The following is a 12,199-nucleotide window of genomic DNA, read 5'->3' on the forward strand; positions in this document are numbered from 1 at the left end:
TTTTACTATCTTTTTTTCTTTTTACGAAGAAAAAAGAAATTGCAAGAATAACTGAACATGATTTAATTCTAGATATATAATAGCTAGTGGCTAGTGATGCGGTAATCTGTATGCACTAAGTGGATAAGTGGATCTATATAGGGGGATTGAAAAATTAATGATGGAAAGTATTCTTTTCAATACTCGATTCGTCGCAGCATTTTATCACAGTATAACATTCGTTATAGCAAGAATGTTGCATTATGCCAAATTGTGAGTTCCATTCTTACTATCCTTAATGCATGGATCGTTTCGAATAAGAGAGAATAATCTATCTTTTCTTGTATTTTGGTGTTTTTAAAATATAAAATTTTCTTCTTCTTAAAATATTTTTTCATAGTATTTCGAAAGGAAGAAAGAAATATATAAGTAAAGAATGAATAAATATATCGAAAAAGTTTTGCTTTTTTTCTATTTTAATCATTTTTTATTGATCATCAATTGGAAATAATTTTTTATATAGATATATAAAAATGCAAAGATATATATTTTCAAATAATAATGTGTTATTTATATACGTATAAAAGTTTTTCTATATTCATCTATAAAAAGAACATAAATTAAATATTGAAATTAATATGCAGAATCGTGTGCATATTGCCCTCTTCACGTGGTATCTGGTACTATATCTCTGCATTATCCTGTAAGTAATTATAAATAATTAAATATTATAAATGTATTGCATATTTTTCAAAGCATTTTTAATTTTTAAAAATATTAATATGAAACGATATATTATTTTATTCATTACTTTCACCACTTATATGATTAAATACATTTTTAAAAATCTATGTCTTACTAAAGATTTACAATTCTTCGCCATAGATGGCAGTAACTATCAGCGGTAAATTTAAAAAGGAAATCTTGTATTTTTTAAATTTTCAAAAAATAATAAAAAAAAATGAAGAAGAAATATATTTATATTTATTTATTTTTCTATAAATTCTGAATTAATAAATGATTAGTTACTGTTGATGATTAACTGTGAATTAATTTAAAATAAATTTCATTTTTGTGAATGTTCAGTAGTTCATAAAATATTTAATATGAATTTGTGATTTTTCTTTTTTATCATACGAATAATACATACGTTAAAATACATTATACTTGGCAACTGTTCTTTTGAATAATTAATGGCATTCAGACAGATTTTAATACGGTGAAATACGAGACACTCGTTTTCACGACCTAAAACGAATATCGTGTGAAATGCATTCGAGAATGCTCGATTGTATTGCCGAGTTGATTAATGGCTTACCTTTGCAAAGGTGTTCAAGTTTAGTTGTACTAATCCACCGGCTGTTAACAGAGGGGGATTCAAATTTCTTCGCAGTATCAGAACGAACATTGCTTGCATTTTAGATTGCAAATTATACCAATATGGTTCATACCTATTACGATATCACTGTTTATATAAATTGTACAATTAACAAAATAGATCTAGACAAAAATAAAAAGAAACGTAATTAACGATAAATATTATCAGATAATCAAAATTTTGTTGTGTTTATTTAGTAGATAAGAAAAATGCAAGAAATGTAGAAAAAAAATTTTTAGAAAAAATTCAATAAAACTCTCAATATAATTTATTTGTTATGTTTAATAGAAAAAATTATATAAATTGTATTTTATGAAATTCATTTAATATTCGAAATAATTATCCAGATTTAAAAAAAATCTATACATTGATTGATTACAGAAATCCAAACAAATTTTAATATAAAATATTATAATATAAAAATACATATAAATTTTTTTATATTATATTTTTTTCATCAAAAAAAGAATGAAAGAATTTTTTTGATCACATAAAAAAATTATCACACGTAATAAAAATGATTTTGTTACATTACAGTTAATACTTACATATCCCAATAAACATTTTCGTGTGAATCAATAACGAATTGGCCTTGAGCTGTAAGGAAGAAAATGTGCACCACTTGAGCAATCACGTATCCATAATACTGATTAGTTTCCATGGACCATGTTATTGTAGCTATCTTTTTTTTTTTTTTTTAAATAATATTTTTAATCAATTTTCCACAATTATATAGAGATTCATCAAGAATGAAGATCGCTCACCTTCATCATCGTGACAGTAAGACACAAAATTGATGCACCCACTTGCATAAAGATATTCACAGAGTAAAAATCCTCGATTTCAGCGAGATATCTAATTTTAAAATTCGATTTTCATGTGTCCAATAATTTACCCAAGAGCGCGCAAGAGTATCAATAAAGTGATAAAATATAATAGTCAATGCGAATAAAAAAGTTCGTGCTTCTCTGATTCGTTTTTCAATCGTAAAATTGAGAATTTGTTAAAATACTTTTAAGAAAATTATCAAAGAACTATTATTTAAAAAATTGTATCAATTATTAATTTAAATTTTTAACCAAATCACAAAGGACAAGAACAAAACGACAAAAATTCGAACATCATTATACTAACGCAAGCGCTCGTTTGTGAGTTTTAATGGCGTAGCACAATCTTCTGTATATTTTTCCATCCACTTTCGAATCTTTCCTCGACGAGTACAAATCGTTCAAACTATTTCTGAAGCGGTAACTGCAAAATTATATTTCAAAAATATAATTTTCTTAAACAAGATATATTATTATTAAACATTTTTGAAGACTCAATTCTAGAGATCAAAATAAGTATAAATGTTGCTATACAAAAATATCGATTGAGACTTATTTTATCGAATTATAAGCGATTGAATTTTACGTTGGATGAAGCGAGACAGAGTAAGATCGCTCTTCATTCAACATATATTTTTATAAATTTTTTTTTTTTTTCTTAATAAGTTATATCGTTACGTTATCGTTAAAAACGCACTGTCAACGATGAGCAAGTAAGCATTATCACAATTTATATTTGCATGTAACGTCAGAACTTACCCTGCGAGGGCGAGCAATCCGCAAGCGTGTTGCACGATGTAGATCAGCATCGTGTCCGTTGCAATGAACACGCACATCGCCGTCAGCAACGATACGATCGAGAATATCAAAATGGGATAATAATAATCGGCCTCATTCTCGATATAGTAATACGCTGGATACATCTGGACCCTTGGCCGTGACTCGTTCAAGGGTATGAATATATCCAATAAAATAGGTGTGAAGGGAAGGAGCAAGAAGAGGATCGAGCAAAAGTACGCGTTTACTGCAATGTATCATCAATGTGTCAAGGTGTGCCGTTTAATTATTGAGAATATATCGTTATTATGCGAATTCATATTTTTTTTTTTAAACGTAATTAAAAGGTTCTTTTCATGAATAATATTTTTAAATAGTATTTTCTTTTTTTCTTTTTCTTTTTTTTTCTTTTCTTTGCTGAATATATCATATTATATGCAAAAATATATAGAGGAAGAATATATTCAATGAGATGAGGAATATAGATAGATTTTGAATGATACAGAACTTTAAATCTTTTTTTCAAATAACGATTGCAATAAAGGAATGGTATTTCAAATATAGATTTTAATATTCGTTATAAACATTGTTTTAAAATGAATAGATGTTTTGATTGAAATATAAAGAAATTACTTTATATAATGGCATTTCAAATAAGTAATTTTAACTTTAATGTTATTACAGTACGAAGCCATTGTATGTATAGTATAAAAAATTCAATCTATTCTCAATCAACTGAAGTAAATTGCTTATGGAATATTAAACTAGCCTGAAATATTGCAATGTTTCTCGAGTTCTACTTTTGATTAGTAACTAATCAATTAAAAAAGTAACAAAACCGTTAATTAATTAACACTTGTTTTAAGAAAATTTTATATTAATTATAAATAAATTGCAATGGAAAGAATTAATTTGAGACAAGAGGAAATTGATTGTCGATATACCTTACCTACGTATATTAATATAAAGAATACACTTTTGTCAGCGTATTTTTCCATGATCATCTCCTCCTCGTGCGTTTTCTTCTTTTGCCAATCATTAAGAATGCTCGTGAACAATTCCTTGAACTGTTACAAATACAAAGAAACGATTTATAAAAGTGATTAAAATCTTAATCACCTCACTTGTTACTATTCGAATTTGTAATCATCGAAATTTCTCACCTTTTGCTCATTAATAATAAAAAAATTATACTTTATCATTAAGAGAGTAGCCACCACCAAGAAGGGAACTTGATCCATTGCAACACTTAGACTAAAGAATAGTATTATGTTGCTTCCCTACCGTGAAATTAACCAAATGATCATTGCCAAATTAAAAAATTAATAGAGAAATTATTCTTTGCGTTATTTTAAACTTGAATTGAATCAGTTTCGATTCGATACAGTATCAAAACTCTTTCTGAAGATGTAATATTTGCAAAACATCGATCATTGGATTGAATTTGATACATTAAAAGAATTGTTTTTAAAAATAATAAATAATAATATTTGCAAAACATTGTATTAGCACATTGTCAAACATTTTCAAACTGAATCGAAATTGGATTGATTCAATGCAATTCAGAGTTGAAGATAGAAGCTATAACATTTTCGAAATATCAACACATTGTTAAATTCTCGAAATATCAAACTTTGAATGAAAAAATCAACTGAATTTAATACAATATAGAATTTTCATCCCCAAAATATATTGAATTCAAATAATATATTGAACTTCGATTAATTGAATCCGATACAATATCTCATTCCTAAAGATGCAAAAAATGTAATATTTAATTATTAATAAAACATTATTGATATCTCAATATTATTAATGATAGACAAATTATAATCATAGTATTGATTTTTCTCTCTTTCTTTTTTTATAAAAACAAATCAAACACCTGTGTAAGATGCGCCGCGATTCCTATAAACTCTACAAAAATACAGCGAATCATTTTGCGATTTTGATTCGGCCACATGCCAATGATGATTGAATATATTTTGTTTATTTTTAAGTATCGTTCCTCCAGTCGGTACATCCATGCTATCACTAGGCAATCCAACCGACAGACTGTCTATGTAGGTTTCTGGCAATCGATGACTTAATAACTCGTGTTTTAGTCAGCAATACATATACGAGTCTCGATTGAACATTGAAACGTTTAAGAATTGATAGATACGTGTACGATGCATAAAGTGACTCAATATTTAATTTCTAATGATGTCACACGCGTGTCATTCGTCCATTAGCGTTATAACTTTTAACGATATGTTCTCGAGCATATCATTCATATTATTTAACCAGAGTCTCGAACAATTATAGTTTTTACTACATTGCTACTTTTATTATCGCGTTGGAATTAATAATGAAATACGATTCGTTAAGTTAAGAGATATGAAAGAATCAAATTTTTGTGCAATAGGTAAAGAAAGTGGATATTCGTACAGCTAATTTTTTTCTTTTTGTGATAAATATATGCAAAAGTGTGATTCATAAATGTGCAGATTAAATATTTTTATAATAAAGAAGAATGTAAAAGAGAAATTATTCATGCAATATTGTTCTACTACTGCTAAATTCTTATATTTTCTATATTATTTTTTTCTTGTACATTTTTAATTCAGAACTCAGCGAAATTATTTCTATTCACTTGTTTGTATAAAATGAATACGTAAAATTACTTTTTGCAAAAGATTGGATTTGAAAATTCAAATCGGTATTCCTTGACTATGCATAATTCAATCTCGATTTTCCAGCAGATTTAATTATAATTTTACAGTTACAATTTTATTCTACATTTTTTTTTCCTTTTTTTTTTTTACATTTATTTTCACACATAGAGTAATAATCCCTAATTCATATTTAACGCTCGAATTTCACTCGTACTTGGGAATTATTCAATTTTAATTTTTCTACTTGCTCGTGTCTCGATTAATAATAATAATAGAAACATGCGTCCAACGATAATCTAATCGTTCTAATTTCACGGGGAAAAGGTAAATTCCTGGCACGATCGATGCGCTCATTCGTTAAGTACTTTCTTTTTCTCGTTTTCCCTCCTTTTTTCTTTTCTTTTTTTTTTTTTTTTTTTTTTTTAATCTAGAACGGAAAGTCCAAAGATATCGTCCGCGCATCGTACGTGTACCGAAGTTACAATAGAGCGGAAGGTATGTACTAATTGGATGCAGCCTTTCAGCCGAAGCAGCAACGGGGGTTGGTTTAGATTGGAAGAGCAGCGTGGGCTGCGGCTGGCTACGACGGATCGGGTTACACAAAGGCAGCTTTTTTAATTGGATAACGTCATATCGACGCGTTCACACGCGTATGCCAACTTTTTTTCCCATCGATTTGCTTGGTCCGCCATCGGCCACCTATGGGACCGCCACAGAAGAGAACGTCCAACATTTTCCTCCCTGTCACGACGAGGAAAACGCTGGAATGCCGTTGTTGTTTCCTCCACCGATACAGACGCGTGTGGTGCGAACTCGTTAGCCGTTTTTTCGACACTGGAGGTTCCGTGGAGGAGAGAAAAAAAGGAGGAGAGGGTTGTTTCTTTCGCGTTGGAAGCGAGGCCGCTTATCAAACAACGCGATTGTATTTTCAATTTTTAATCACTAATGGGTATCCAGAAAACTGTCGATAACATTTACATAGGTAAAGTATTTGCATACTTTTCAACATTGAGATAATAATTGTGAATGTTTGGGAGGAATTTCTGTTAGAGATTATCTTTAATTTCAAGTTAAAAGAAAAGGAAAAGATACTGGTATGTATTTTTAGAAAATATTTTTTCTGTTTTTTTTTTTTATTGAAATTTGCATTTAGTTTAGATCATAATTCTTAATGATCTATTTCCATTTGATAATGCACTTCTCTATCATTTCCAAGAAATTATTCTTTATTTAATATTCTACAATTTTACATTTTCAGGTGCCAAATCATTCTCAATCATTATTGGCAACACTTCAATTATTCTTGGATGAAGTAACACGAATAAATAGAAGAAACAGTCATCGTTTCTAATAGTGATCACGAGATGCGGGCTTTAGGTAATTTACTAATGTAGAATCATCCCTCTTTGTGCTGTTCTCCCCTCAAATTTCACCTTTTATCTCCTTTTTGGTTTCATTCTGTTTTATCCCTCAGGCTCTCTCTCTCTCTCTCTTTCTCTTTTTCTTATTTACGTTGTAAGCATCAATTTTTTTCACCTTAACCTTTCTTTCTTGCTCTTTCGTTCTACGACCACTCTGGCAACACGTTATCCATCCTCTTGAAGCAAGCTATTACGCGATTGTATCTTAAATAAAATATCACCGGCATCCCATCGCCAACCACTCGAAATAATAATTGTCATCTCGATGTCAGCTTTCGCTTCTACGATCCTTTTACCCTCGACTATGTGCCCACATCTCATTTCCTCCCTTTCTTCCGTTTTCCTTCGTCCAAACAGAGGGCAACGAATTCGAAACAGGATAATCTCGATTATTGTGCTGTGTCGTGCACAAATTAGTTTTTTAAAAATTGTACAAAAAGGCATGAAGTAGTTAGAAATATTTTAATTGCTCTTTAAAAATAATATATCATTTGCTGAAAATGTTATTTCGCGACACAATGTGATTTATCAATTTTCATTATAGAGAGTTCATTATATAAGAGATTAATAAATTAGTAAACTTTTAGATTAAATAAATAAATTAAAGAAGTAAAAAAATACGTAATAAAATGAAAATTTATTATCGAAAGTTATCTAATATTCTCTAAATATAGAACGTTTCTTCCATTTTCTTTTTCAACAGTTTATCTAGAAGAAAAGAATAATGATAACTAATCATTTCATTACGAATCTTAATTAAAAAGATATCTTCAAATTATTCAAAAATATTCCGACCGTTAAAATGGCTTTTTTATGGCGGCTCTTAAAACAATATTATCCTCATTTTCAAGATCAAACGGGGCGCAGTTTAAAGAATTAATTATATCGGGTTTAATACACGGAATAAAACGGACGACATAATAATATGAGCAATTAATACTTATGCTTTTTTTTTTTTCGTCAAAGTAGCCAGCCACCATTTCAATTAAATATGTGAAAATAAATTCCTTTGTGAATTTTCCAGGCCGAGGAGACTCGTTTCCTTTCTCCCTGTACTTCGATTTTTCCCCCTTCCCTTCCTCCTCCTCTCTCTCTCTCTCTCTCTCTCTCTTTCTCGCGCGACACAATATTGTACTTTTAATTATTTCGAACGCCGTGATCCTGCAAGCGTTATTAAAGCAATTGCAACAGGTATCGTCGCGCGATTCCGGAACGAACACCAGGAACGCGGCGAATATCGAGTGTAAAAGTTCCTGCAATGGGAGGATTTTCATTCGAACGCTTCCAGCGGGCGCAAGAATTAAACAAGATTTTTTCCCGTGCAACGTTTATTAAAATCCTGCCGAGCATGGAGGATTCGTTCAATTGATTGTAAGAAATTTGATTCTAATATCAATGTAAATTATTTCGGGTTGGGAATGAAGAATTTTAAAATATTTCCCTCGTTTTCAGGCCGAATTAATGATTTGAAATCAAATTTAAAAATGATCAATCAAGTTTCGACGTTTCGCATATCACGCAAATGTGTTGTCGAGTTGTATTCACGTTTTGATAATAATTATGATACTTTATTATAACAGTAATAATAATAAAATAGATAATAAAATAATAAAAAATAGAACTGTGGAAGAGATCATTAGTAATCGAAGATAAATAATACAGAAACTTAATAACATAATTAAGTTAATAAGATAATAAGTTAAGAATGATACGAAATAATTGATTGTTATATAATCTTAGATAATATATTTTTAAGAATAAATTGCAACACAGTCAAACAATCGTTTGATCTTAATATGCACTAAATTTATAAATTTTATAAGAAACGTGTCATAAAAATTTATTTATTGCTTAAATATTCTCCAGCATCAAAATATTCTAACATTAATAGTAAGTAGGATTAGTGACGCGACACTAGCGCCACGTGGCTCTTAACTACTAATATCCAATATAGTTATATATTTATATTACATATTTACGTATTTTTTAATTTATCATTTTTTTTTCAATTCATTACTTCTCTATTTTATCAATTCTTGAAGATTATCCTATCGTCATAGTGTTAAAAAGTGGATTTCACATTTAAAAGAAGGAAAAATCGTCAAGGATCACAAAATTACGAGAATCCCTCTCATATTGAAAGTTTACAAAATATTTAATTAAACTTTTAAATCCTATGTTTTTAATATCTCCACAAATAAAATATTAAAATATAAAATAAATTCATCATTAATATTGCATCATTAATTACGTTCTAAAAAAGATTCTGAAGAATCGTTTCGATCGGATGTCCTCTACAGGTGTGTTTCCTTTCGAATAATTATTGCGCCCAAGGCAACGAGTGTACGATAAAATCCTTTTCGTGGATGTTGTCTCTCTCGAGCGCGCGCGTTTCGAGTAAGAAAGAGAGGGGGCCGAGAAGCTTATTTACCTAACCTACACACCCCTCCTCTCCCTCTCCCAGACACAGCGGAAACAGTTGTACGTAGGTAGCTACGTAGCTACGCTAATTAGAACCACTCCGGCGGAATAATTAGAAATTAGAGCGAACAGACTGCCGTGGAGAACGCCATCGGAGACACTCTTAATATATTCCTTTTATTTTTCCGCTCCCTTTCTCGTTTCACAGGATTGCAGGAAAACGATGGCTCGTTCGGAGGAATAAAAAGGAGTGGACCGATTCCAAGACGTCTACGCGATCGGCCAATGGTTGTAATCTCGTTCGTTTCTGGTTTTAATGCCGTCGTTAATTGGTAACTCTCCAATTAACGGATCAATTTTTGCCTTTGATTTTGTTAGAATGAAGAATTCGCATGATGATTCATTTTTGGTATATTCAACGAATCGTTAATAATTAATTAATATGAGAGTTGAATGAAGATTTTGACAAATAAAGGTTTGCAAAGATTTTACGTAATACAATATATCATAAAATTTTAACACAAAATCATGATTTATTCTTTCTTTTCATTTGACAGAGAATTAAAGTTAAATTGTTAATAGTAATGAATAAGTTAAATTGATTTTTTACTGATAACAAAAAATAGCTATTTTTTTCTTAATGCAAATAAAAAATACTTTAAAATACTTGAAATGAAGACCTTTCCAGTATGTATTCGTTTTGTTCAATCGTAATTCTTTCTTTTGATGATAAAACATTTTAATATATTCAATAAGATTTTGAAAATTAAAATTTTTCTACATTTTTTTTTTTTTTTGCATCGAATTAAAATCACAAGTAAAAATTACTATTTTACTAATTACATAAATGACAAATTATTTTTATTAACTTTTAAATTATACCTTTAATTTACTACTATTTATATCTCTCAAACATTTGCCATTAATTAATTACTCCAAAGATATCTTTAGAAATATTGCAATCTATTTCAATAGCTTCGATAAATTCTCAACACACATTGTCAGAACAATTAAAAAAGAAAGAAAAAAGAAACATTCCTAATTCGATGGCTACAATTCTAGAAGTTGCAAGTTCTAGCGGGAATTCTAGAGGGGGAAGAACATCAAAGAAAGGAAGTATCAAACTTTAAACTTTATTACAAAAATATCAAATACCAATTAATCCTAATTCGATGAAGGGCAGAAATTGTAATCCTACAGGAGGAAGGAAACGCAATCAAAGGGAAAGAATAACGAGAAATAAAACAGTGAAGGAGGTAATCGCGTCTGCTAATTTCGAGAAACGAGGAAACATGGGGTGGGGGGAGGGGGATAAAGACGGTACGAGAGGGGGAGGGAAGGAAATCTCATAACATTCGTTCTTATTAAAATGCAAAGCGCGTCTGATTGCAGACGGATGCAGAATTGGCGGACGGAGGCCACTCAACCCTGTCAGTATCAGGCCGATGAGGAACCAGAAACCATCAATAACCAGCGGAACCGGTGCCCAGCTTAACTCTAACGAAGGACGATTTCTAACGATCCCCCGGCTACGTCCAACTTCTGGACGTAATTAATTCCCCGGCTAACCCGGAATGCTATAATTAATTGCCGGTGGCTGATGAGGGGTAGAAGGGTGGCTGCAACAATATGTACCCGGTTCGATTAGAAGCACGGACCTCCGTGCAGTTATGCAATTAATTAAATTCAGTTTGTTATGCGCGACCGATTGTTAATTACCGGTCGAAGTTAGAGAAACCGGTATGGCCCCGCTCGGGATTGCCTTGTATCTATGAAAGACTCTGTCGTTTCGTTGTTTCGACGCGAAACAAACGGATAATTACCCCGTCGACGAATCGATAAATTTGAAATTATTGTGTGATTTATCATTCGTTTGAGAGAAGAAACAAATTAGATTTCTTCCCTATTCGTTTCACTTTTCACAAGATTTGTAACGGATGTTGAAATGGATGTTGTTTCGAACAAGCAACGTGAGTAAACAGATTAATTTGTATCAAAAGAATAATAATGATTTTTTAACGATTTTATTTTTATTATAAATTGGAAAGATACAGGTAAGATTGATGGTTAAATTCGTTTATACGTAATCATTTATATCTTTTAAAGAACAGATTCAGGTATAATCGGATAATTTATACAATAGAAGTTTAGTTTGTAATTAATTATTTATTACTTAATAAGAGATTGATCAATTCATTAAACATTTCATCTATATAAATGAATCTTTGAATCGATTACTTTCTAATAAGAATCCATTGTGTGTATAATTTTTCGTTCAATATTCAGATACAATAATTATAAATGGATCTAATTCTATCATTTTTAAGCTGTATTACACCAGCATTGCATCTTTGTTGTAATAAATTCATATAATTGCACTTGCTATTAGTCTAAATGATATAGGAGTTCAATTATAGTTCACTTAAATTTTGTTCCAATAAATGAAATTAAGTGACTTTTGAGCAAGATTGTAATTCATTTTGAAGATAAGTCTTCGTTCGCCAATGATGATCGATTATCTATCGTAAAACCTCTCAATATTCTTAATCTCGACAACCAATCATCCATTGGTCAGATCATTCATCAGAAAGTTCTCAAGATTGAAGAATCCCCATTCCAATAATTTTCCAAATTGAAACGCGTCTCCAATTTTTTTCAAATCATAATTCGCCATATAATTCTCCCCTCGATTCCTCGATCCATCGATCCCGAATTAAAACGCGCGCCCATCATCAAATT

At 30.3% G+C, this 12,199-nt stretch overlaps 1 protein-coding gene and 3 long non-coding RNA genes across 5 annotated transcripts; 3 read left to right on the forward strand and 1 right to left on the reverse strand.

The window, feature by feature from the left end:
- Positions 1-554: 554 nt before the first annotated feature.
- LOC147657064 (odorant receptor Or1) lies at positions 555-6,201 on the reverse strand. 2 transcript variants are annotated; one of them, XM_086911683.1, is made up of 9 exons: positions 4,847-6,201; positions 4,125-4,241; positions 3,911-4,028; positions 2,944-3,208; positions 2,492-2,608; positions 2,122-2,212; positions 1,906-2,039; positions 1,298-1,430; positions 678-1,227 (listed from the first exon to the last, which is right to left on the reverse strand). In XM_086911683.1, the coding sequence occupies exons 1-9, from the start codon at positions 4,982-4,984 to the stop codon at positions 1,180-1,182; spliced, it is 1,161 nt and encodes a 386-aa protein (XP_086767809.1). In that variant the 5' UTR covers positions 4,985-6,201; the 3' UTR covers positions 678-1,179. The 2 variants fall into 2 exon arrangements, 1 of the variants encoding a protein (XP_086767809.1); XR_015293193.1 differs by lacking the exons at positions 3,911-4,028; positions 4,125-4,241; positions 4,847-6,201 and having other exon boundaries at positions 555-680; positions 1,130-1,227; positions 2,944-3,647.
- LOC147657065 (uncharacterized) lies at positions 625-3,784 on the forward strand. The gene is made up of 3 exons (XR_015293199.1): positions 625-682; positions 3,091-3,234; positions 3,646-3,784. It is a non-coding gene; the product is annotated as an uncharacterized LOC147657065 (long non-coding RNA).
- Positions 6,202-6,389: 188 nt separating the features above from the next.
- On the forward strand, positions 6,390-11,915 carry LOC147657066 (uncharacterized). Its single transcript, XR_015293200.1, has 4 exons — positions 6,390-6,600; positions 6,689-6,712; positions 6,877-6,995; positions 10,853-11,915. It is a non-coding gene; the product is annotated as an uncharacterized LOC147657066 (long non-coding RNA).
- LOC147657067 (uncharacterized) lies at positions 8,071-8,820 on the forward strand. Its single transcript, XR_015293202.1, has 2 exons — positions 8,071-8,410; positions 8,492-8,820. It is a non-coding gene; the product is annotated as an uncharacterized LOC147657067 (long non-coding RNA).
- Positions 11,916-12,199: the final 284 nt, after the last annotated feature.

Source organism: Apis florea, unplaced genomic scaffold (genome assembly GCF_048593485.1).
Source record: "Apis florea isolate Af1SG1 unplaced genomic scaffold, ASM4859348v1 contig_3326_pilon, whole genome shotgun sequence".
In the NCBI taxonomy this organism is placed as follows: Eukaryota; Metazoa; Arthropoda; class Insecta; order Hymenoptera; family Apidae; genus Apis; species Apis florea.